The sequence below is a fragment of the Aphelocoma coerulescens genome, chromosome 3 (genome assembly GCF_041296385.1).
Source record: "Aphelocoma coerulescens isolate FSJ_1873_10779 chromosome 3, UR_Acoe_1.0, whole genome shotgun sequence".
NCBI lineage: Eukaryota > Metazoa > Chordata > Aves > Passeriformes > Corvidae > Aphelocoma > Aphelocoma coerulescens.
This window is the reverse complement of record NC_091016.1, coordinates 65,992,501-66,017,140: the sequence shown is the minus strand read 5'-3', so window position 1 is coordinate 66,017,140 and position 24,640 is coordinate 65,992,501. Positions and strand designations below refer to the sequence as shown.

Below are 24,640 nucleotides of genomic sequence, written 5' to 3'. Positions count from 1 at the left end.
TAACAAACTAATTTTCAATGCTGACTCAAAATATGACACCATTCCATGGCTTTATACAATTTTTTAACTACGGGGCCAAATGAGTACTTACAGTTCATGGGGAAATGGCTTAAGAAGACAGCTGCTACATGATGCTGAACTCACAGGCTTAACCCAAAAAAAGCAGCTAGATAAGAGAATATTCCTGCAAGATCAAAAACATGGCACTCCTAAATTAAAAACTTCACAGATAAAGTCTGAACATACTTACCTCTGCAAAAATTGCAACAATTTGAATGAGCAAAGTACTGCATGCTGCCTGGGATTGTACAGTACCTGAGGTGAGGCATTCTTTTGCCCATCTCTTTCTGCAGCACGATATGACCACACAGCATCACAGTGGAATCACCATCAGAGGAATCACCTAAAGATGACTGCCAAGGGCCATGCCCAGTTGAATGTTTAACAGCCATGAAAGGAGACCCTTCTATCTCTCTGGGCACCCTTTTCAAATGTTGGATGATCTTCACGTTTTAAAATATTTTGCCTGTACTCAGATGAAATTTCATGTGGTTTAATTTTTGCCCATTGCCTTTCACCCTGACAGTGGCAACAACTGAAAAGAGTCTGTCTCCCTCATCTTCTTTCCCTCCTATGATATGTGTTCTGTGTTGGGAGAAGGTGGATGAGATGTCACTTTGCTCAGACACCCAGAACCCACCAGAAAGAGGGCCTCTGCAGCTGGGCACTGGGCACATTTCAGTTGTCAAGAGCCATCCAGAACTCCAGGTTTATTCCCAATTTCTTATATGTATTGGGTGAAGAAGTTTGAGAAATTATACAGCAAGGACATGCCTTTCATTGCAGATCTTTTGCAGCTAAAACTCCTGGCTCATCTTTACTGGGCCCATCACCCTCACTTCCCTCACTGCACACACAACACTTTACAGAGCAGCTTCCCCAGGGGATCCTATATACATGCACACCCCCACACCCCTCCTTCCTCTCTTTCCTGACATGTAAGTGATGCCTGTCTTATTCCAGCATATTTTATTCTATTTATGGAATATTATTCTAATATTCCAGCATATTATTGGTTATTCTGTAACTAATTAGAAAGGTATGACATAGGGCATCAAAAAATAACATATTTGACTGCTTTTCTTTTCTGTTAGTTAAGGCAATCCTCATAATGCAATGATAGGCTTCTTCAGGGGCTAAAGCCTCAGTGATCTCAGTCAGTGGAGCACCCTCCCTCATTAAAAGCCTTTTGGCCATGCTTATTCCTCAAAATTAAATGATGAATTTAAATTTTTTTTTCTTATCCAAATACTGCAACATTAAAAGCCCCAAGAAGCAGCTGTTTCTTAGGCTGGAAAATTTTACATCTCCTTGCTCTGCATTACAGTGCTTGTCTCTACCACCCACACAGTGAAGAGAAGAGGAAAATCCAAACACATAAAATAGCACTCATGAGTGCACTCACATATAAAGAATGCCCATGGAAGGGCACTGCATACGTGTTTTTTCTTATGCCCAGCCAGGCTCCAATTACTACCATTCACCACGGCATCCTGCAGACACAAGGGCTCAAGTGTAAAAATGGTCATGAAGTCTTCAGGAAAATTGACCATCAAAATAATAACATTTGGCACTTATCTCAGCAGGAACAAGGCTAACTAGCTCTCATGTCCCTTTAAGAACTTTGTGCTGTGGTATTTAGGTGTCATTCTGCTAATGTCTTCATTTCTGCAGGCATACAGGTGATACGAAATTTATCTCCTGCTGTCTTCCATTCCTACACATTTTTGCACAACTTCAGAATGTTACCATTTTAAACAGGTGAAAAATGTGCATGTGAGGAAAGAATGTGTTTTCAGGCATTTTTTTGCCAGATTTCGCAACACTTTTGGGACTAAGGTATTTATCTCCTCTACAGATAAAGACTGAATGCTGCTAAGACAGAAAGATTTGCTTCTTGTCAGATTCTATTTTATTTTTCACTCACCTCTTCACAACTTGTGTCATCCATGGAAAAGTGAACAAAAATGTTATACTCTAGAGATGAGCAAAAAGTGCTGTCCATTTTGTGGTGACCGGGCACACAAAAGCTTGAAAGTTTAGGCATTTGTATGAAAGCAGAAAAGACTGAATTCTAGTCTGCCCTTACAGGATTAATTTTTCCTTACATTAGATCTGAAAATAGGAGAAGAAACTACAGCTCAAAAATGTCTTCTTTGTATCTGTCTGTCTGTCTGTCTGTCTCTCTCTCTCTCTCTCAACCAAAATGCTGAAGCATCATGCTTTCTTCCAGTACTTCTTTCTCCCCTTTCCCCCATGGTCTGCATACCTGCCTGCACAATACTTCAAGTTTAGCAAAGGAGTCAAAATTGCAACCATGTGTTTTAACCTGTAGCTCTATGTCCAGGAGAGCTTCCCAGACAATTTCTGAATTGTTTATGAAGAGAATACTACAGCTGTGAATGTCCCACTTCTTGGATAGCTTTGTGAGCACTTACATAAAAAAGTGGAATCTGGTAGGTTTAATTCAAACTGTTCTTTAAAACCTCCTTTCTAAAAACAAAGGAATGGAAAACCCCACAATTACAACATCCATAAATAGCAGTCTCCCAGGAATTACAACATGCCAGAAAACAAAAAAAGCCTGACCTGAGTAACCTGTGTGCAAACTACATCCACATCTGCATGATACCTGATCAGAAGAGCTCTCTAGCACACCTCTCCCTCCCCACCATGGATACCTTTGATACAAGACACGGACAATACTTTCCTACTTTACTTTTCCTTTTCCTGTCTTTCCAAAAAGTTAAATGTGCCAGTGTTATTCAGACCTCACTGTGGTCAAATCCATTTGCTGCGTCTCAGGTCTGTAAATAGATTCTTACTTGAACAAAGCAGTTTTGACTAGCTCATTTCTGGAATGACATATTAGGTGGCACCGAACAATAGATGTTACAGCTTTCAGTTCCTATCTGCTTTTAGAGCAATCATTTACCAAAATTCTGATTTCTATCACTTAACCAGACCTTAGTCTATGACAAATCTTCAGTGCTTCAGCTAGCAGTTATTCACTTCCTTTTATCTTGTTTCACAGATTTTTATCTACTGGTTTCTGGGAAGACAAATTAATTCTCTAAATCATTCCTATTTATTTATCTATTGGGGAATATTACTAGAATATTCTAATGTTCTTAATATTATTACCACAGCATAACTTCTCCCAAATACAGGTTGCACCCCTATGTCCCTCTAACTGTGGCCAAACAGTGCAACAATAGAATTCAGCTGGCTGTAGTGCATTACACAACATGCTGCCAAGGTTAAAACCACTCAGCCAGTACCTAAACAAGTTCCCTTATGCAGGGAACTCTCTGCCTCTAATACACACAACCCTAAAGACAAATGACCCCCTCCTGCACTCCCTTTCCCCCCCTCAATTTAGACAAACACTGTTTTAGATGAATTCTGCATTTGACTGCTGCCAAACCACCCAGCTTAAACCAAAACTCACTATTCTGCTTTTTTTCCTTTCCATAATCTATTGTTTTAAACACCAAATAAAATATGGTAAATTCCAGAAAGACAATGGTTTCTATTGCTTCAGAATCTACATTTTTTCTCCTTGACTTGCTCTTAGTTCTCAGAATCGTCCTACAGTTGCTAAGTCTTGATAGCATCTGTAGTTTAGTAACCAGTTTCTGTCACGCCTTTGAACACACAGACACACATCCACTCAGATGCACATGATGATGATGAGCATGCTGAGAGATGCTATCACTTGTAAACAGATCTCTCAACTGCAAATTACACAAGACGAAGGGCCAGGGATGACTGCCCATAAGCAATCCCAGCATCTTTGTTCTCATTCAATAATCAGATGCAGAAAAAAGTTCTGAAGAAGGAGAGAGCAATACTGCAGGTGTTCACAGCATTTGCAGCAAAGCTGGAAGGGTGGCAAACCAGTGGTGAGGAACAATTGATCTGTTGCAGAAAGAAGCTGTTATCGCTGCTGGAGCAGGGTGGGGAATAGGTAAGAGTGTCATTATGCTCACAGCTATGAGGAATAAGGCCACACTAGTTCTGTCGAGATCATTTGTACTCCTAACACTGTCAGACATCTCTAAATACCACTTTGCAGTCTGCCTTCAAGCTTTGCAAAGCACGGTCCACAAATGAAGCTCCACAAACAGCTGCAGGAAGTCCAGGGCAAATTGTGCTCATTATTTTCATAATCACACAGTGCCTTGATACTACAGTCTGGAGTCACTGAGCAACCAGTTACCTTTAAACACTCACTAGCTCTGAGGTGACCACAGGCCAATAAGCAAGGTTCAGAGTTGCAAGGTATGTCAAGCTGCAGGGATGATTACACCCCTACAGAAGCTACTGCATTTATCTACAGTAGAAAACAGGAAAAAATACAACACAGTAATGACCTGAGCTCCCCAAGAGGCAGAGTCTACCATATCTATGCTTGAACACATGCCTTCAGTTGAGACCCAGAGTTTGGTAGCTCCTGCGCTGCCTTTCCTCATGCCAAGGCTCAAGGTGCATTACCAGAAATCAGTCCCTTGTGTTTGCAGAGCCCAAGTAGGTGATGTTTCATAAAGAGGAGAGATGTTAGGCGGTTGCAGGCTTAGCAGAGAGACAGGGCATCTCACACTCGAACTTGAGCACTTCCTAAAGAGTTTCAGCATCCCATTATCAGGATGAGAAATATGTCCAGGCTGCCACACTGCCTAGTGCCACTGGCTGCAATGCTTGACATCCTTCTTGGTGTGTTTTCTCCCCCACTACAGTTGCCCAATTTAACCTGGTTCATGCTGTGGTGATAAAAGCATATGTTGATATCTCATGGAGATTTGCAAATCAATCTAGACCTTCAAGTCACTGGCACTCTTGGGATGGAACTTGAAAAGAGCCTGCCGACTTATTTACATTTTGCCTTCCTTGTGACAGTTTTCAAGATCAAGATCCAGTTCTGCAAAATCACATTTGAAATTATAATGGAATTGGTCAGATATATGGCTACAGATCAGAGCTTGAAGGTATGAACACAAGAAACTTTGAAACACCTGGAAGGAAGCAAATCATAGCACGGACACTGTCCACCAGTTTATCAGCAAGGCAGAGGAGAGACAGTTCATGTATGACCTGCAGGTAATAATCAGCCAAAAATGCACTGAATTTTAAAGGGCTACTGACACTTGATGATGTGATCTTCCACACTCTTCTTCCTGGAAAATAGGAGACAATCCTTATTTCTCCCTAAATTAGTCTTTTTTTTTCCTTTACAGTGTTTTTTTAAAAATAAAATAAAAATCTCTTTCAACAAAAAATTAACCAGCAGACTCAGAGACTGGCTGATGAAAGGATGTCTAAAGCATGCACGGACCTAGACTAATACATCCAGTAAACTACTGAATTATTCACGTAGGTGCACTGATTACTACTGATTAAATTATGTCACCAAAGAGAACAATACCAGAAAAGAGAGGAGGGGTCAATTTTATGTAATACTTCAGGCCTTTTTCAAGTAACATCTCTTCCTGGTACCCCAAATGTGTGTTCTTTATCTTTGTCTACTAAGAAACAGTGATTATGAATGTTAATCTAGCCTAGCATAACTTCTGAATAGCAAAGAAGGAAACTCAGCCTTGAAAAGAACACATACTTGTGTCAGTGTCAGACACTGAAAATAGTTTGTGAACATACAAAATCCTTTTCACAAAAATGTTAATGTTATACTTACCTGAAAAGGAAGCTTTATTTTGGCTCTTCCAAATGCTGGAGTTCAGCTTGTGGTTCCCTACCTCTAACCACCCTCTCCTCTTAACAGGTCAAAACATGATTAGCCAGAAAGTAATTCTACATAACAGCAACTAATGTGCTTGTAGTTTTTTCTGGCTTTTTTATTTCTGTCATGCAATCCAATATATTCTAAGCAAAAACATCTAACTTAGAAGAAAACTTCACACTGTGTGTGTCATGGCTTCAAAACCCCCAAGCTTATTACAGAGCAGTAACTTAAGAGCCATAATCTGTATTTTTTTTCATAATTGAGAAAAATCCTGTTCTTTCAAGGTCGAGTTCTGACAGATAAGCTGGGCAAAAAGTGCCACTGAGTAGACTACAAGTTTTCACAATAGTTCTGGAAAGTTAATGAGTTTTCAATTTGCTGTTTTTCTGCTATTTATGCTTGTGTTTTGGGCCTATTCCACTAAAATAACAATGGGTAAAACATAAATATCTATTTTGGTATTGAGCTGCTATGGAGAGTATTAGGAAGTTTCCAGTATACCCACAGGAAAAAATCTGCTTCCGTGTGGACTGGCACAACCCCAATTGTCAAAGGCTGCACATGGATGCAGACACAGAAACACAGACAGAAAAAAACACACAGGTGAGAGGGAACTTCAAGAAGCAGCTTGAAAAAAAGAAAAACCTGAAATGATGAATAATTAATCCAAAACATGTACTGCTTGCAATATCAGCACAACTTCTAACGGGATACCTTCCCATGTATTCTGCCAGTTGTCGTTTTCCAGATCTTCTCATTCAAACATATACCTAATACCATTAATTTGTTACAGAATTTTTTAATTATTTTTTGAAGTGCAGCATATGGATGTCTTCTATTTTTTTTGATACCATACATATCTCCTTCTAAACTTAGAGGTTTCCATAGTTGTCATTAAAAAGCACGTAGACAAAATATTTTATGGTATCTATAATAAATGCAAAGAAATCAATACAAACAAAACTTGGCTTAGCAAACTGTACATACATAAATATGTTCTTTGTTTTTCAACTTGACATTCAACATTTTTTCCTCATAAAAATTTCTGCAATCTTATTTATTACATCCATTTTTTTTTACACCTTAAAAAAGTGCTTCTCAGATTTACACCTTGTGCATCCAAAGCAAAAGTTAGAACACCATGCCTGAAACAGAAACCACAGGGAATAATACATTGCCATACAAGATTCTTTAAAATTGTATGTTACAAATGCTCTAAAATTCCTTAAGCATTGGTTATTTTGTATACTGTAGATACTGAGAGGGTATTTAACAAAGACTGGCTAATGGGTCATTTAGAGCAGCACACAGGAAAGGATCTACAGTATCAAGTCCTTGGCTATGCATAGTACAGGGCAATGACCTGGATATAAAGTGGCTAAAAGATCCCAAAAGCTGTACAGAAGAGGTTTCCCTCATATACGTCGCATCCTCCTTAGTACCCAGGACGCGAGTATTGAAATGATGCTACTCAGGTGCACGCTGTGCAGTTTGATACTGAGACACTGATGTGTTTCGACCTGAGTGCCAGCAGAGAAAGATACGGGCACAGTGGTGGCTACAGCGGACAGGTGAAGCTGCCATGCTGAAAACCCTGTCACCCTTTAAAACCATCTTGCTCCTAACCAGCACTCCAGCAAGGTCTCCCGCTGTCTCACAGGTCTCCTTCACAATGGAGGAGGACCATTCATGTACTTTAGCATGGGGTGGAAAGAGCGGGCAAAATTGTTTGCCATAGCACAGCTGTAATCCTCCTCGGTCATTGGCACCAGGCACGCCAGCCCAATCAGGAGCAGCAAGAGGAGCTGAAGTGGCAGAGCAGCTCTGAGGACTCTGAGGAAGAAGGACGGGCACCGCCACGCCGGCCCAGCCTCAGAAGGGGAGGAACCTGAGCCACCTCTTGTGGACCTGAGAAAAGAAGATGGATACTTGAATACACTAAAACATTACTGCAGCAGAGGTTGCCCTTGGACACTCAACCTCCCCTGAAGGCTGGTTTACAAGTTGCACAGACTTGGATTGACAACTGTAGAGGTATTTTTCACTGAACATGCTATTTCCCTAACACTCTTAAGAGACCCCGTATTTCTAGACTGAGTAGGAAAACACCAAATGATCACAATAGAAGGGGCTTTGTGACCCCACAGCCCTTTTATCATTTATGGGGAGGACTCTCCACTTAAAGCACTGTGCTAGAGAAGGGGAAAATAAAAGGTGGGCCATACCTGTCATATTTTTTCAATGCATGCTGTCTAAAAAGGAAGCCTTCTTGTTTAAAATGGCCAATTGATTTGCAGAAGTTTCTACATTTGTTTATGTATAAGGTATCCATGAGGGTAAAATGCATTGAGATTCAGTTACATCGTCTTCAGTCAATCAATACACCAATATGCAGGTAATGGGGACTTATTTTCTACAAAGCACATTGTATTTTGATTCTTGCACAGAATCAGCAGTTAAAATCTATCTGCTCAACTCCCTATCACCTCCCAAGTGATTTTCTCCCCTATGTTGATGGATCTTACTTGAAATGGCACATACCTATCACATGTCTGTGAGGTAGGAGAGATCTAACAAGTATCTCCAAAGGGACACTTCAAAAATCCATTCTATTACTTTAATGAAGGATAAAGACATAAATTTCACATTACTCTTTTTGACTGAAACTGTAGAGAGCTGGAAAGAGTGACTAGGAAAGATTAAATCTGATGGTCTCAGTGTGCTAATTAAACAGCATGGGAAAATACTGTATTTCAGCACAAGACAAAAACGAAGAACTCAGAGCCTTCAACTAACTTGCTTCAAGAACTCTGCCATTAGGACATTAGGTCATGAATTTTGTCTCAGATATGTTCCTATAATACATTTGCATGGTTGCTATGATTATGAAGCCTCAGAAAACCTACGGTTTCCTAGAGTTTAAGAGATAAAAATGCTCATAAGGAGATGTGGGAAATCAGGTGTATTGGTTGAGGTCAAATGCTCCCCAGAAAAGTAAGTCTGGGGTGATGGTTCCCTATTGTTTCTTTGACTTCCCCTTGTTCTTTTGATCCTGTCTCTCTAATAAATCTGAATTTGTGTGGGGAAGTATCCAAAAATGAAAGTATCATCTTCAAAACAATGCCAGGCTTAGCAAGAGTTTCCTTCCCATATGTTCAGAAAAGAATTATTTCTATGCTTGAGATTATTTTATTTTCTTGTTCATGTATGTGTAGCACTCCACTATGAAGACTTGAACAAAGCCAGGCAGATTTGGTAAAGTTCAGATGACCAATGCATACATAAACACTCAGATATACTGAATTATTAGCTTGAACTAAATATCCCAGGAAGCAGTGATGATCAAAACATCAGATCTTGAGGTTTCTGAATCCACACTGTTGTAGCCCAGATGGAAACTTGCTTATCGCATAACGTAGGATCACGTATTATAAAGAAGATTTTGAAAGGACATGGCACATTGAACAGCATCAGAGCATTCCACATTAAAGTTCAATTAGATCAGGACTTCTGCTGTCTGAGAATACCAAGACAGAAAGTTAATGGACTGAGGTAGGAACAAAGGGAACAAGGAGTGCTTAATTACCTTCCAAGCATTTGATTGCACACCTTACCTATTTACAAGGCTCTCATTGTATAAATGTTGTTAATCCAAATAAAAAAATGGCCACATTTCTGTAGTTGCTAACTGGTGTTTGGTAATGAGCAAAGTGTCACTTTGTTCACTGGCCCAAAGTTACTCCAGGGCAACACCAGATGTAAGAAGGGGAATTTCCAAAAGGCTGAGTCAAAAGGGAGCAAAGTTAATACCTGGTTTTTCTGTTCTTTTCCTATGCCTTTAGTAGCACAATCTAGCACTTCTTGCTTTGTGTTTTCAAAAAAAAAAAAAAGAAGAGATGCTATATGTAAGCTTGCATGGCTGATCTCAAAAACGAGCATAAACTTTCTTTCAAAAAACAATTCACAGCAAACCATGTTTCTGCAGTGAAGTAGGGTACTGAACAATAATGTGTGGAAACAAATAAGCAAATAGTGAAATGTTACAAAAGCATTTTTAGAAGGGGAGTTATACAAAGTTTGAGTGCTGTACTGCCTGTAGTTATGGCAGGTACACCACTGCAATCTACATAACTGGCTGAAAAATGGAATGGGTCACCTTAGAGTCTTTCATGGATTTGGTAAGGAGACATGGTTAAAAATATATATTGCTAATAAAAAAAGCTCACTATTTTTAAGGACAGAACACCTATTTAGTCTGGCAGGAGAAGGGAAAGCTGAAGTACTGTGTGCCACTTTGGAGAAAAATGTAATTTCTGTTCTTGGGCTTGCCTCTTTCAGCCGTCTCTTCTGACTGCTCCACCGTTTGTCACACTGTGAGGAGGGAAGGAGGTAGGGCCATCTGCTACATCCACTACACAATTCCTACTCAGCAAATGAAAGAGGGAAGCACAGCTGCAGTCCTGGCCAACAGTAAGCTTCTTCATGGCAAGAAATTTTACGTATTAACCTAAGTGCAAGCAATAGTTCACCTTACTTTGAGAGTTTGTAATGTCAGTGACACTGGAACTCTTCTCTAAGCATTTCAAGAGAGGAGAAGCTAATTTACCAGGCTATAGATAGGATGGTCAAAGTGAACTTTAATTTCAGCTCAGAGGGGAACCTTCTTGTAAAGATGATTGCTATTTTTTTCCCTAGGAAAATATCATTGATGTAACCTATCTGTATTGAAGTAAGCATCTGAAAGCTTTCAAAAAGGAATTTATCAGTCAAGTGAAGTTGATAGAAATAAATAAAGTGAGTTTAATGGTAAGTGACCAATGGAATGGAGAAAACAGGCTTAGATTGAAAGAGGCACTGCTGGCCTAGTAGGATGTTATTTACTGCAGTAATTCAAGAATGGGCCTTAATTTAATACCTTTATTAAAAGACTATTGCACAAAATATAAGAATAGTAAATTTCATCTATTTGATGACAGATGCTGAAGGTCTTTACAAATACCAGACATGATTGGCTTCTTGCACAGAAAAAAAGTGAGTGAATCCAGTAAGTCTAAGAAGCAGCAGTTATATACGATGTTTAAGTAACAAGCTCCAAGTGAGAGTGAGGGAGATAACTGGGAAAAGAATCATGGCAAGCCAAACCCAAACCTACTGTGTAGCCATGAATACCATTTTGTGGGCAAAGGCACAAAGAGTGATGTGGTTTGGTCTGCTCCAGGAACAGCAAGTGACCTTTAAAGATCCACTAGTCATTCAGGGAGGCTTTGGGAGAGCAGGAAATGGAGGTTGGCACTCTGGCACCAAGACTTGAATAGAGCTGCTCAAGAGAGACAATGTAAGCAACCCTGAGCAAAATGAACCACTGTTTTAATCTTTTAACATTTTAATCACTACAAAAAAATTCAGAGGCACAGATCCAGGTGTGCAGTTATGACAGCTCTATTAAACTGATGAAGAAAGATGAATTGCTTCTTGGATTTGCTTTCCCACCTAAGCACACGATTACTAGTACTGCTTGGATGAGGCTCCAGTTAAATCCACAATGTCTAGTCTTAGCACCTTGCTTAGCATCACACTATACATGCCTGTCTTTTTGTGGTGATGATGGAGAAGGAAAAGTGGTATGACACTTGTTATACACAAAGCATGGCCCCTCTAATTTTATAGATGAACTTTCCTCCACAACTTCTTGTGTGAAAAACCTTTTAGGACTGACTTTATTTCTCCTTTATACTAAAGTCTAACAGGGTTTGCTGATCCAGTGCAAGATCAAACACAAAGTACTCTGATCAGAGGCATGTCAAAATATTAAAGAACATAGTGACAGCTTGTACTGCATTATCAGTTAAAACCACATTATACATCAACCACAACCTGTCTGGCTTGTGCATTTGATTAAGTTTCCTATTCAGCAGTGACTCATTTGTATTCCATGCTTGTCTGAATGACAAATTGAACATTGTGTTGTGCTGCTACAAGATGTGTTAATAAACAGTGCTGGAAAGCCTTGATCTGAAGGGTGCTGCACCAATGCCACTGCTAGAACAGTGGCTGATCCCAAAGCTGCAAAGCACTGCTAGCTGCTCTTTGAGCAACCAGAAACACCTACAACCAGAAACCTCAGAAGGCTGGCAGAAATGGTTTGCCTATGCAGGAGAGTGGAAAAGCACACACAGTGTGTTCCTTGAGTACAATGGTGCTAGTGCAAGCATGCTGATCTGTCAAAGACATCGTCCCCTCCTCCTTGCTGTTAGTGGCTGCAGAGTAAAGCCCCTCTCTTCCCTTTTTTTCCTCCCTACAAGAAACTAAACACCAAGCATCATAGCAGACTGGAGCTGAATAATTATTTCTCTTTCTCCATCAGACAAAAAGCATGGAGTTTACATGTATGCTCTATCTTCTACGTGGTTTCCTTTTGTTTCAAAGGCAAAAAAAATCCTTAAAAATAGGCAGCTTCTTAGTGCGTGTGGAAGCAGTAAAAGATGCTTTACCTGTTCCATCTGTTACATGGCTTTACAACTGTGCCACTTTACTCACAGTCCCTAACTACACATGTAAAGCAAATGTTTTAAAAGAAGTGTTTATGTAAGTATCTACGTGGTAAGTAGTTTTGCTCTTTACTTCATTTATAATGAGAATAATTTTGCTGACTAAAGTCTTGATTTTGCTCATGAAAAAAAATAATACTTTTAAGGTATTTTTTTGTCTGCTTGTTTGTGGCTCAATCACTGTATTAAATCCAGTGTTCTTTGACTCTAACAGGAGTTATTTTAAAAAAATTACTTAGTTTTGTATTTTCTTCTTTCCAACATAAAATCTTTGACTCTAACAGGAGCTGTTTTAAAAATAAATCATTTTTGATATGCAGAGAATAAATGAGATTTAGGTTAAATGAGATTAATTATTAGATATAATAAGAACAAATATACCTTAATCACACTTTCTGATTATTTTAGCAGTGTGTAAGATGCTAAATTAGCAAAAGATGTACTCTTTATACACGTTGGCTTGCTCATTTGCCTTTTTTTTTTTTCTTTTTTTAACTTCATAGTTGTAGAGGCTAGTAAAACCAATCAGTGAAAGAGCAAAGGTACACACATCACACTGACAACAACAAGAATGCAGAAGCACTGTTAGCTGCAGAGATGACAGGTTGCTGGAGACACTGTGGAAAGCAAGGAGCTGTAGCTGCAAGCCTGCTCTCTACTGGTCAGACAGAGATGGGGCAGTGCTGCTCCCGGAGCAATGCAGGGATGCGAGCACTGGGCGAGCCATGGCAATGTTAGCATGTTATATTGCAGTCGTCTGAGGAGGGGAGAGAAAGTGATCCCAAGTCTCAATACTCTCAAATTCTGACTCTTAGTTTTGAGGCTAAAGTATTGAAAACCCACAAACTGAACAAAACGTTTCAGAGAAAAAAAAAAAAAAGAAGAAGAAAAGAAATAAATAAATAAAGAAAAGGATGTTAGTATGTCTCATCCAGATCTGTGGGTTTTGTGAATTCTAGAATATGATATTGGCCTATTACCTGCCTTAATTTAATATCTAGAGGTAAAGAGGATGATAGAAAGTGTTTGCCATGAACTTACTAGCATTCCTCTTAAATCATGCCAAAATAAAATAATCATTAAGTATCATGAGTGTAAACACACAATCACCTTGCTCAGGCATATGAAAAATAAATGTTGATTACGTGGGATTTCTGTGAAGCAAAAGATGCAGGTGTCCAAGGATTAGTCTGTATCTCTATTTAACAAAGAATCTGAAGTAATTGAAAGCCCCTTTTGCCAAACAATTAACAAAAGGGAAGTTACCACTTGTGTAAGTCCTGACCACCTGATGGAGTCAGTGCAGGCTGAGCGGAATCACGGCCAATTTCTATCATCCCCTTGGTGTTCTAGAACAGAGTGCGGAAACCAGGAGAATAAGGTACCTGCTATGTGGACTGCTGACAGAGGGTCCAGGCTGTGAGAGACTACATTTGCCCCGTGGCTGTTTGCAATGAACAGGGGGTAAAGAAAGAAGAATGTTCAGTCCAGGCAAATAAAGACAAGCTACTGATGAAACTAAATTAAAAGTGCAGCAAAGGAAACATAAAAAAAAAAAAAAAATCAAGTGAAGTGACCAATACCCATAAACCAAGGAAACTGGCTTTTCTTTGCACCTAGCTGAGTATGAAAATTATTGGAACATACATAGGGAACTCAAAAATAACAGTTTAGACATTATGTTTATGAATGGTAGCCCTGGGTTTTAAAAAAAGTCTCTAGAAATTTAGTTCAAATAATTTGTAATATGAAATAGATGAAATCTAGTTAAGTTGGATATGGAAAAATACATAGATTTAAAAATGCACATGCAGAAAAATGAATATTCTCAAGGAAAAAGGTCCAAGACCCTCCTTTGACAAGTTTTGCCTCTCCTCTACCCCACAATTTTGAAGGCCAAATAACTGGAGGTGCATTGTTGCACTCACAGCTATTTGCTGGATTATTTAATGCGGTTAGATATTTATAATTCTGATTGTATTTTTTTATTAGTGTTTATTTATTTAGTATTAGCATATTTGGCACTGAAATTCTAAACAATATCACTTCAGTCTTCAAAATTGTGAAGGTGCAGAACCCAGAAGTTTGAAAACTACACCCAAGGAATCATATAACTTAGCTATGAATTATGGACAAAAAAAAAAGAAAAAAAGTAGTCATGTACATGAACAATAACAAATTAGAGATAGGCAAATCCTTATTAAAATATTAAGATGAAACCTACCCTAATTCTAAATGCTCTCTAGACAAAGATTTTATGGTAAAATACTTCTCCATTTCCTGTAATGGTTAGGCAACCTTCAGTTACATCTGTGATATCAGAATTACTATAAATTATTTAGGTTTCAATTTAAAAGACAAAAGCATTGACCTCTGAAATAAAATGTTAAGTTTATATTCTCCTTTGGAAAAGCCAGTATTCCTTTACATTCTCATACTAGCATCTAAAAGGAAACTAGTGAATGTGAACAAAAATTAAAAAAATAAACCAATTTCAAGAGCCATAAATTTATCAAGACAGAACTCAGAGGCTTTACAAAAAAGTGCAAATGGAAAAACAAAGCAAAACAAAACAAAACCAATCTGATTGTCTTAAGAACTAAGGAAAAAAGCAAATTAATCAACCAATAGAATTGCAGAAAAAGACAAAATAATTGCAGTTCCAATTTGGGCTCAGATTATGGAAGTGTTAAGTACTAGGCATGTATTGTTATATTTCTTGAATTTTGTGCCAGCGATGTAGATGGACAACTCCAGAGCTGCCACCATAGCCATTGATTAGGTCCTGCACAACTAGCTGGTTTGAATAATGTTTTGTGCCCTTCAGCTCTACTTAGCCATTCATCCAAAGTCTCAATAAGACCATCTGCAACCTGCATCAGAAATGACAAAAAAACTTATTGAGATTCTTGATGAAGCAGCTCTGAAGAGAAGGCCAAACAGAAATGGAGGACTGATTATACCAGACAAGACCAGACTTTGGGGTGCTGCCATCACTAGAGCAAAATACAAGAGACACGACATGCCATACCATGGTAAACCAACCACACTGACAGCCCTGGTTTCAGATAGTATTTACCAGTTCTGGTTTCATGCAGGATGGGATATGCAGCAGGGTTGGGGAAAGCAGCTGTGTTTTGCTTTTGGTTTATGCCATTTCCTTTCCTAACAAGTGAGAAGGGGTGACTTCCAGCTGGCTAGAATTGCTGTAGACATCTAGAGCTCCCACCCAAGAGGTGGAAGAAAATAAATGACATGAAATTACCGTTCTCTGTCTGCTTGGAGTGCTTCTTCCAGATACAGGACTCACTGAGCCTGATGTGTCTAATTCATCGGAAGACCATGAGGACAATTCCTAAAGTTCAGAAGGAACGGAGCTCAGAAATACAGCAACTAGCTGTACAGATAAGCAAACTACAAAAATTACCCTAAGTGAAATTCCAGCAGAGTTATTTCCAAGGCAAATAAAATAAAGCAGCTAAATTTTGTTACCAAATTTTTAAAAGACTAAGGCATTACATGTTTTCTCTGTCAGCCCTAAAGGAAAAGAAAAGCAAACAGTAGTTAAAACTTCATTATTTTTTAGGTGACATATTTTCCACCCAAGTCAATACAGGGGAAAATACAGTTGTTCTTTACTGGCTGTGAATTACAAGAAGAGTTTGGTATTACCATGATTTTAAATAAACAGGCAGAAATACACTAGAAGGAGTGAAGAGCTGAGTTCTTGTACTTTAAGTTCCTACTAATTCAAGACTTTTAAAAAAAGGTTAACTAAAGGAGAGCCTTGAAATCTTTGCTTTATATCTGTCACTGCTTGCAAAGATGTATGTGTAACTCCCTCTCACACACCCTGAGATGCACAACAATTTGAAGATTTGGACTATAGCTCAAAGCTAAGAGACACATATGAGAGACTCCTACAGAATTTATTTTATGCTTTTTTTTCCTCTCTTTGACAGAGTTTGCATTAACATCCTTTCCAGTGACAACTGGCACACGGTAATTTTCAGTACTGCAACTGGAATAATTATCTCATATACTTTGCCAGTTGACTGATTCAGTAATAGCAGGGTAAACAAACCAAGAAGTTCAGTAATTACTGCTATTCCAAACAGAAAAATATTAGTGAATTAAAAAACCCCATCATATCAGAAGAGATATTTACATTATGAAGTTTAAGATTACTTTATGGTATTAAAGATTACATGTTCCATCTTGATAAGCACTGCAAACCACAGAAACAGAGCAGCCAACAGCACTGCTGAGAGAAAGACAGTCAAAACAGCAGGAAGCATGCGGAGAGAATGGAATAAAAAGACGTGACTTACCAGCTGGCTACTTGAAATGTCTAGAATTTTCTCTAGGTCTTTAATATGACGTGTGACCTCTTTCAAGAGGAGCTTCAATCTGTTTCCAATGACATGTACCTTTTCTTTGGCTTCGAGACAATCCTTGCCTTCAGCATTGACTAGCAGTTGGCAAGACATATCTTGCAGCGACGCCACCTTCAACTGAGACTCCAGCAGTTCACGTCTGATTTGCTGTTGCCAAGGCAAGCATCAAATTTTTTTAACAGCAGTTAAAAAAAAAAAAAAAAAGGAAAAAAGCTAGAACTCACAAAACTCAACACTTAAAGAAATGGAAAGAAAAGAGAAGCAATACAAATTTCTAATCTGACAGGAAGATATACAGAAGCCTAGTAGTTGCCTGAGATTTAAAATCATGTGTTGTGCTACTAATGAAAGTGAGTGGTGCTCCCTACCAAGGTAAAGTCAGTCACTGACATGGGTCCCACAGCTCTGTGTTAGTACACAATGTACAGTGCTAACCCTCAAGAGAAAGAGAAATCTGATTAGATGTTTCTCTGGTGATGTGTTTTGGGAGAGAAAAGGGTGATTTTAGTCCTACCATCAGAAGTCTGTGATGATCCTGCAGTATTTCTGAGTCCAGGTTTGGATTGATGGGCACAATCTCATTTTTTCTTCTGTCAATATTCTCCAACCAAAGCAGCAAACTGTGGCTCAGTTCATGGAAATCCTGCAAATGACGAATCATTATTTCAATAGGGTAGCAAAATATTCCAGTCAAATTCAGGTTTTTAATTTATCCTCTGATACGTCCTACTAGCTAAATAGAGTAACTTCTACCAAGTGTACAATAGAATATTAGAATAATATTCCAGAGATGACAAATTTAGTAAATATTGGGCTGTAAAGAGATGTTTTAGGTAGCACAGGTGCATCCTTGAGAAAAACATACACCAAAGCTGTATTTTGGCTTCCACAGGCAAGTTTCAGATGGATTGTGAGCACACCAGATAAGTAAATGGTTTATATTTTGGCTGACAATTTGAAACAGGCACAGTACAAACCTGGCACTGTATTAATGCATCCTGCAAGGAGCTGCGCCACTCTTCGATCATGCCGCACACGTGCTCCCAGCGCACGTTCATCTGAGTCAGGCGCTCCTGGAGCTTCTTGCTCTCCTCGCTGTCTGACTGAGTGAACTCTGAGCTGCACAGATTGATGGATAAGATGATGGCTTTGCGGTTATCAATTGCTTTCTGCAGCTCCTTGATGATAAGACAAAGGGGAAGAAAGAATGGAAATTGGTAAAACATGACTTTCAGGGAAAAAAAAATAGAGAAGGCACCACAAGACTGCAATGATTTGCCATCAGCAGCTGCAGAAAGGCACCATACTGTAACATGTCCTTTTACTCTGGATATGAAATTTCTGTGCTCACTCTGTGACTCTGCAAACGTTCACTCTTTAACATCTACTAAAACTTTACTGTGAGCATAAACAAGACCAAGCCAATTAAACTTGTAAAGTCTTAAAAGCCTGAAGTCAGAGTTGAATTTTAAAGATCTGGCTCATGTTTCAGATATTTTAAAGACAGAGTAGGTCCAACAAAATTTAAAGACGTAGCACAACTCTATTTGAACTCACAATAAAACTTTTGCCCTCACTTCACAGTTTTGCTGATTAACATGAAAACCAACATATTTTCAAGTGGAAACTGCTGTCATCAGTATTTTAAAAGAAAAGCTTTTACTGAGAGAAAGAAAAACATACAAAGAGTATAAAGAACTTCAATTTATAGAAGCACAGCTTGTATAAAAACTCTGACTTGTTTACATTGGAAGCCACAAAAGAAACCCCACCTCCTCTGGTTCGGAGGGTACTAATGGGCTTTCAAAGAGGGGGTGAGATAAGAACAGAATTCTTATGAAATGTCCCGTTTTCCACCTACATTACAGCATTTACTGAAAAGCACGATGTCACAGTAACCTTTGTAGTACTTATGGCAGCTATATTTGGATTACAGTGAAGATCAGCATTGACATGCTTCTCATGGATCACTGCTGGAAACAGCCTTTACTGTCTGTTCACCACATCCCTGGCATGAAGCACAGTGCATTTTGACATTGGGTCCCATATTTTCCTGCCCACGCTTGTAAGATACTAGTAACTGAATGTGAAGTTGTGGGCCACCACATTTGCAGATCTTTATAGCTGTAAAATATATGAGAGAGATGAAAAAGTAACATTCAGATCCTGATGCACCTGAGATGACAGAAGAAGAAAAGGAATGTTGCAAAGGGGCATCAAATTTTTCCTATGTTGCACTGTTGTCACTGGGTAGGTTACAACCCCTTTGGACTCTTTCCTTCCTCCACACAAAGCTGTATATCTCAAAGAGGCATTTCTTTTGGAGCACCTTTTTTGTTACCTATTTGAGTAGAAGAGAATTGATCTAACTCAGCACTTTTTTTTATTTCATCAGTTTGGGTGATATCAGGAGTTTTCTGTACATTCTGGAACTACAGAATTGACACGGAATTACTATTCCAAAACTTCATTTGGATTGCAAGTGGTACATTTTCCTGCCAAAAGGTGATTCAGAAAATCACTTTCCCAGTTACTTTATCAGCAGCAGCCTGCTATGTGAGGCAAACCAGCCGCAATTATTTGCAACCTCTTTAACATACCTGTTGCATTCAGTTTTACAAGGTAACTCACAGAAAAAAACAGTAAAACTCACTTTCAGTTTTTTAATTCTGAGCTCAATAGTTTGTATGTCAGTGCTGAGATCAAGGCGGTGGAGCTTCTCCAGCTCCTCTTCAGTTTCTCCCAACCAAGCCCAGATGCTATTAAGGTCAGAGTTGAACTGCTGCCATTGCTGAAGGTTCTGCTTCATCCTCAGCTCTTTGCTTAGAGCTTGAGCCTGGATTAATTCCCATCTTTCAATTACACCTGGAATTACAAACACTAAATTCAACAAAAGCCAAAAAAATCCGCTAGCTACATGGACACAATTGCATGAGTTGAATACTGTTCAGGACAAAAAGATGCTCTGTAAAAACCCTAAGCCACAAACTTTAACCACATTAAAAACTAAGTTAGATTGAAGAAAGTGATGTTGGAGAGAAAGAATGAAGAATCTTGATGATTCCAGTCAGCAGGCAATTTTGTTGCTTTCTAATGTCAGACTTCTATGAGCAGAATTAAGCTGATACATGCAGGTCTCTAAAACCAGATTATGCTGGCAAAAAAAGACATCTTAAATGACCATAAGTGCAAACCAGACAAGAAATCTGAATATATCTAACTAACCAGATATTATTTTCATAGGTAGTTGTGCCTATCACACTTTAATTTTCACAGCTCACTACATTTGCCTAAGCTACTGCTGATGCATTGGATAAACACCTGCACTAAAAAGAAATAAATTAGGGGCTATTTCTTCTTGCTAGATATCTTGAAATGCTATGGTAGAAGGACAAGTTGTATCATTCCATCAACTTAAAATTTAAAACAAAATAAAAGAGACTATATGGGTAGCATATTTTGTCAAGCTTAGAATGGAGATGATGCCTTTATAGTCTCTGGAATAAATCCATGTTTTTACAATCCAGTATCTCTTGTTCTACAGCTGATGTTTAAAATTAGGTGAATACTTCTATCAGGTGAAAATAAATTTCTTTACTGTAGGCAGATAATCTTAGAGGTGAAAGCTAATATTAGAAGAAACAAATGCTGACTTAGGTGTTTTGTACAGCAATATAAGCAACCTTTTTCATGAGAAGTCTTACAACAAAAACCCATTGCATCCATAGGGACTTTCTGAAAGGCTTAGGGTTATGCCTCATGATATGAAGGGGTTCTTAAAATGGACTTGTATGCCTAAACTCTTCCCAGGGCATACACAAGGAGTGTGTATTACTTACTATTTCTTTCTATTCCTATTAAAAGATGTTAAACAGAACATGGTAACAGTCAGTCGTGTAAATATATATGTCAGCAAATAATACCAATGTTTATTTAGAAAATCTTTGCATGTTTGCTACATTCCATAATTGCTGTTCATCAAATAACTACATGTTACTTACCAGCTGTTTGTGTTTCAGTACTGTTCATGTTAATGAGTCCTGAAAATTTTTCTTCTTCCTCCTTCAGTTTATATCCAAGCCTTCTTACAGAGTCTATGCTTCCACTGCATTCACCTAGCAGTTTCATCTGTGTTAACAAACAAAATATCCCTTTTCAATATGCAGTGTACAGGACCAATTGTATGGGCAGCGTGAATTACAATGCAAATTAGAGAAATTTCCAAAAGTATAAGTGTGAAGAAAAAAAATCTATTATTATAAAAATCTGTGCTGATCCTACAAAAAAAGTACATGGAGACAATAAAGGCTTAAAGCTTAAGTTAAGACTAAACAGAAATAGCATAGTGCCATTATGCCAAATCGATCTAGATGTCTTAGGTGCCATCTTTTCTGCATTTTAAGACACTATGGGAAAGACACTAGAAGACCAATAAAGAAAATTAACCTAAATGTGGAAATACTATTATGCATTCAAGCAGCTAATTTTTAAATTCTGTCTGTAATAAAATTACTTGAGTGGCTTAGAGAGAGATTTATCTTCCAGAAAACCTCTCTGAGAAAGCTTTTTAATCAGGGATTCCATACATGCAACCTTGTTTCTATGTTGCATGTTAATAATTCATTAACAATACTGTGCCTGAAGCTATAAAACCTGCTTTTAAAAGCAGAGGAAATTCAAACAAGGGTATCATCATTAGATGGGTAAAAGCATGTGTGAGAAAGTACTTCTAGACATCTGCAACAATGTAATAGGAAAATAAATTCCTGAGAGTCATGTTCCTCTAATCTTATACTATTGTAAACACAATAATAACATAAACAACAATAGCATGTGATTAAGGGTAGCAACCATATGAGTGAGTCTGAGAAGCAGTTACAGCTAATTGCTCTGTTGAAGCAGCTGTATTTCCTTCAATGGCAAAGCTAAGATAAGCTTGAAATGCATATTTGACTGGGGCTCCAAAACACACGCACATATCCTTTGTAAGTGGAATCCAGTTCTGGTCCTGTGGGTGTCTTGCTACGGATGATGTTTTCTGTTTGCTGTATTTGGAAACGACTGGTGTCCAAGGCCTTGTCCAGCTGTCGGATATGTGCTTCCAGGGCACCTGGTTCACCTGTATCACAACCAAAAAAGAGTGACTGTCACCCCAATTTTTCCAAAGATTTTTTTTCCTTGTCCAGGCAGAATAGATATTAGGAATACTATTTAGATTAGAGAGTAAAGGAGAAAATGTGGCGGCAGCGGTATGAGTGCTACAATGTCAAAGGTAAGTGGTAACTAGTTACATTAGTGTTAGCAACCTTCAGAAGATGATGCCAACGAACAAGCTTGCCATAAGCATCTAGAGAAGAGTCCACAGTTTAAAGTAGGCTTGCAAATTACTCTGAAGTGACTTTTCCCCCACATTGAATGCCTTGCCTTTTTTTAAAGAGAAAGTTCTCAGCAAAGTGTACGCTAACCTCACTGATTTTGGAAAACATCTTTTTCCCTTTCAAATACCGTCAAATAAAACCCTGTAACCCAAATCTCCATTTGTATGATCTAAATTCATATAAAAATTTGGTATCTTCATTTCTCTTTGTATTATTCCTCTCCACTAAAAAGCAGCAGAATTTGGATCTCCATAAAAGGATCCTATTTGTATACAATTTTAAAGACTAGAAGTGGCTTACAAATGCTAAGTGAGACTGTTATAATCATTGTCAAAATCCATAGATGACCGGACATCTTGGAGGCCCACAGCAAGTAGTCAATGACTGATTTGGGCAACCACAGTAAGCAGCAAAATTCACAGTATTTTTCCAGTTAGATACTTGAGAAAGATCATGCTTAACATATCTGCAAGATGGTATTACTCATTCAAGCTATTGGGAACCTGTATCAGTGTTTTTGAAGCAGGACTAACTTGTATTTTCCTTTTAGAGGTCAGCTGAATTCTGTGATAAAAATTAGCTACAGACAATTCTAATGTGAAGCAGGCTGCAGCCTAGAGGACCACATGAGATCCTTCTTATCCATATTCTATCACTATGCCTGATTTCCATCTGTTTACAAAGACAGTTTGAATTCATTCATAAAGACACAATTAAAAACAGGAATAGAGAAGAAGAGCCTTCTGTCCAACTAATTACAGGAAATGGCGCCTCTTGGATGAATAATCTTTTTTCATATAGAACACCCCAAATGGACAGGACAAAGTGCTCAACATTGCTTTTTGCTCATTACTTGAAAAATTTTCACAGGTCAGAAAATGAAACATTTTTTGGCTAAGTACTGCTATTACTGCTGTTAAGGGTATTACTTATACCCTTAATCAATAATATTATTTCACTAATTTGGGAAGTAAATAAAAATGGGTGGTGAACCTGAGGCTTGTGTCACAGACACTGAGATTTTAAATGTTTGTTGTTTGCAATGAAGTCGTTATTTTAGAAGAGGAAAACTTTGAAATCATGAGAAAAGGTATTTCAAATGCATCTAATTCCTCCAAGAGAATCATCTAACAAATGAGACAGCAGGTTTAATCTTGTGCAATGAGAAAAGAAAATAATTTTCCAATATATGAGACTAAGATAAAGACAGTACCTCTACTTGACATTTTGATCCCATGAAACAACAACTAACCGAAAAGTTTATATCTGCATGATAATCCAAGATGTGGCTGTGTTAAAAAAAAAAAAAAATGCAAGCCTGAAAAATTAGGTATTGCTCTATACCTTTTCCTTCTGCCTTAAGATGTAACCATGTATTAGTCCAGTTGATGGACATCAGAGAAAAAAGACCAATCAGACCAGTTTAGTTTACTTAGCCAAGGTGGCAAGGCTAATAGTTCAGACATCATTTCATCCATGCCCCTAATGATACCTTTAAGTGCATAGTAAAGCAGGAGGATACTTCTAAGTTAGGATGCCAATGCTGCCATGTAAGAAATATTTATCTTGTAAGTTGTGAAAAGATAGCAGATGCTAAGAGAAGAGAAAGAAGTTATGCTTGTGCACCATGGTATTTGCATCTGGCTATGCTTAGACTTTTATGATGCCTACCAGAGATATTTTTGAGGGCATTTTCTGTGAGTGTTACATAGGCCTCAAGAGTTTCAGGGATCTCTACATCTGAAAACATAAAAGCACAATCTGAATTGATGGCTTAGCAATGGCCGTCTCCTTACAGCAGGAGTCCTTTTCATGGGATGGATTATATAAATGGTTCCAATAGCAAACATTCTCTCTGGAGAAAAAAAAGATGAAGACTGAAACACAGGAAGCCTGCTACAAAGTCTCTTAAAATCCAGGAAAACCTGACTCTTTTCAGAGCAATGACCTGGAAAGCAAAAGACAGCCACAAGATCAGAGTAAAAGACACTGGTATGTCTTATCCCACAACTAGCTCCATTTGGGCACTTTCACATGTTAAGATTTAATACACAAAGCACAAACACTTAGAAAGGATTTCCAACTTCAGTGGAGAGCAAGACCCAAGATCCCACCTTAGGCTAAACACTCATTTGCTGGAGTCTTGCCTGCCTAAGGACTGAGTTAGGATTTATTTAAACGCTTGATGATTTTCTCTGTGGGTCTCTCTCACAGCATTTCTTCATTACTTTGTTCTGCACTTGTTGCCATATCCAGTATAGTTTCTTCTAGTCAGAATAACTTAGGACACAGGGCTGTTAAGGATGACATATCCCATCTGGCAGGCCTCACACACAGATACACAGCCAATTCCCTGCCATATCATGTACGCCTTCGCCATTTTCCAAGGCTGTCATCATCCAGGAATGTCCATCACTGTCTCTAATGCCAAAAGGCCACTGAGATCACTTAGGAAACACTATTTAAAGTCACCAGGGGCTATTTAAAGTACTTTTCCATGAGAATCTTGGCCATGTA

General features: G+C 38.4%; 1 protein-coding gene across 3 annotated transcripts in view; it reads right to left on the bottom strand.

The window, feature by feature from the left end:
- Positions 1–6,715: 6,715 nt before the first annotated feature.
- The window catches only part of SYNE1 (spectrin repeat containing nuclear envelope protein 1), a 285,161-nt gene continuing 267,236 nt past the window's right edge, over positions 6,716–24,640 (bottom strand). For 2 of the 3 annotated variants that reach the window (XM_069010651.1, XM_069010652.1), the window contains 10 exons: positions 23,795–23,863; positions 21,722–21,864; positions 20,747–20,873; positions 19,399–19,610; positions 17,723–17,923; positions 17,260–17,388; positions 16,680–16,892; positions 15,614–15,703; positions 13,734–13,792; positions 6,716–7,708 (listed from right to left, as the gene is read on the bottom strand). In XM_069010651.1, the coding sequence (XP_068866752.1) occupies positions 7,468–7,708; positions 13,734–13,792; positions 15,614–15,703; positions 16,680–16,892; positions 17,260–17,388; positions 17,723–17,923; positions 19,399–19,610; positions 20,747–20,873; positions 21,722–21,864; positions 23,795–23,863 (1,484 nt within the window). In that variant the 3' untranslated portion in view covers positions 6,716–7,467. The remainder of the gene's footprint in view (positions 7,709–13,733; positions 13,793–15,613; positions 15,704–16,679; positions 16,893–17,259; positions 17,389–17,722; positions 17,924–19,398; positions 19,611–20,746; positions 20,874–21,721; positions 21,865–23,794; positions 23,864–24,640) is intronic. The other variant, XM_069010650.1, reaches the window with a different exon arrangement.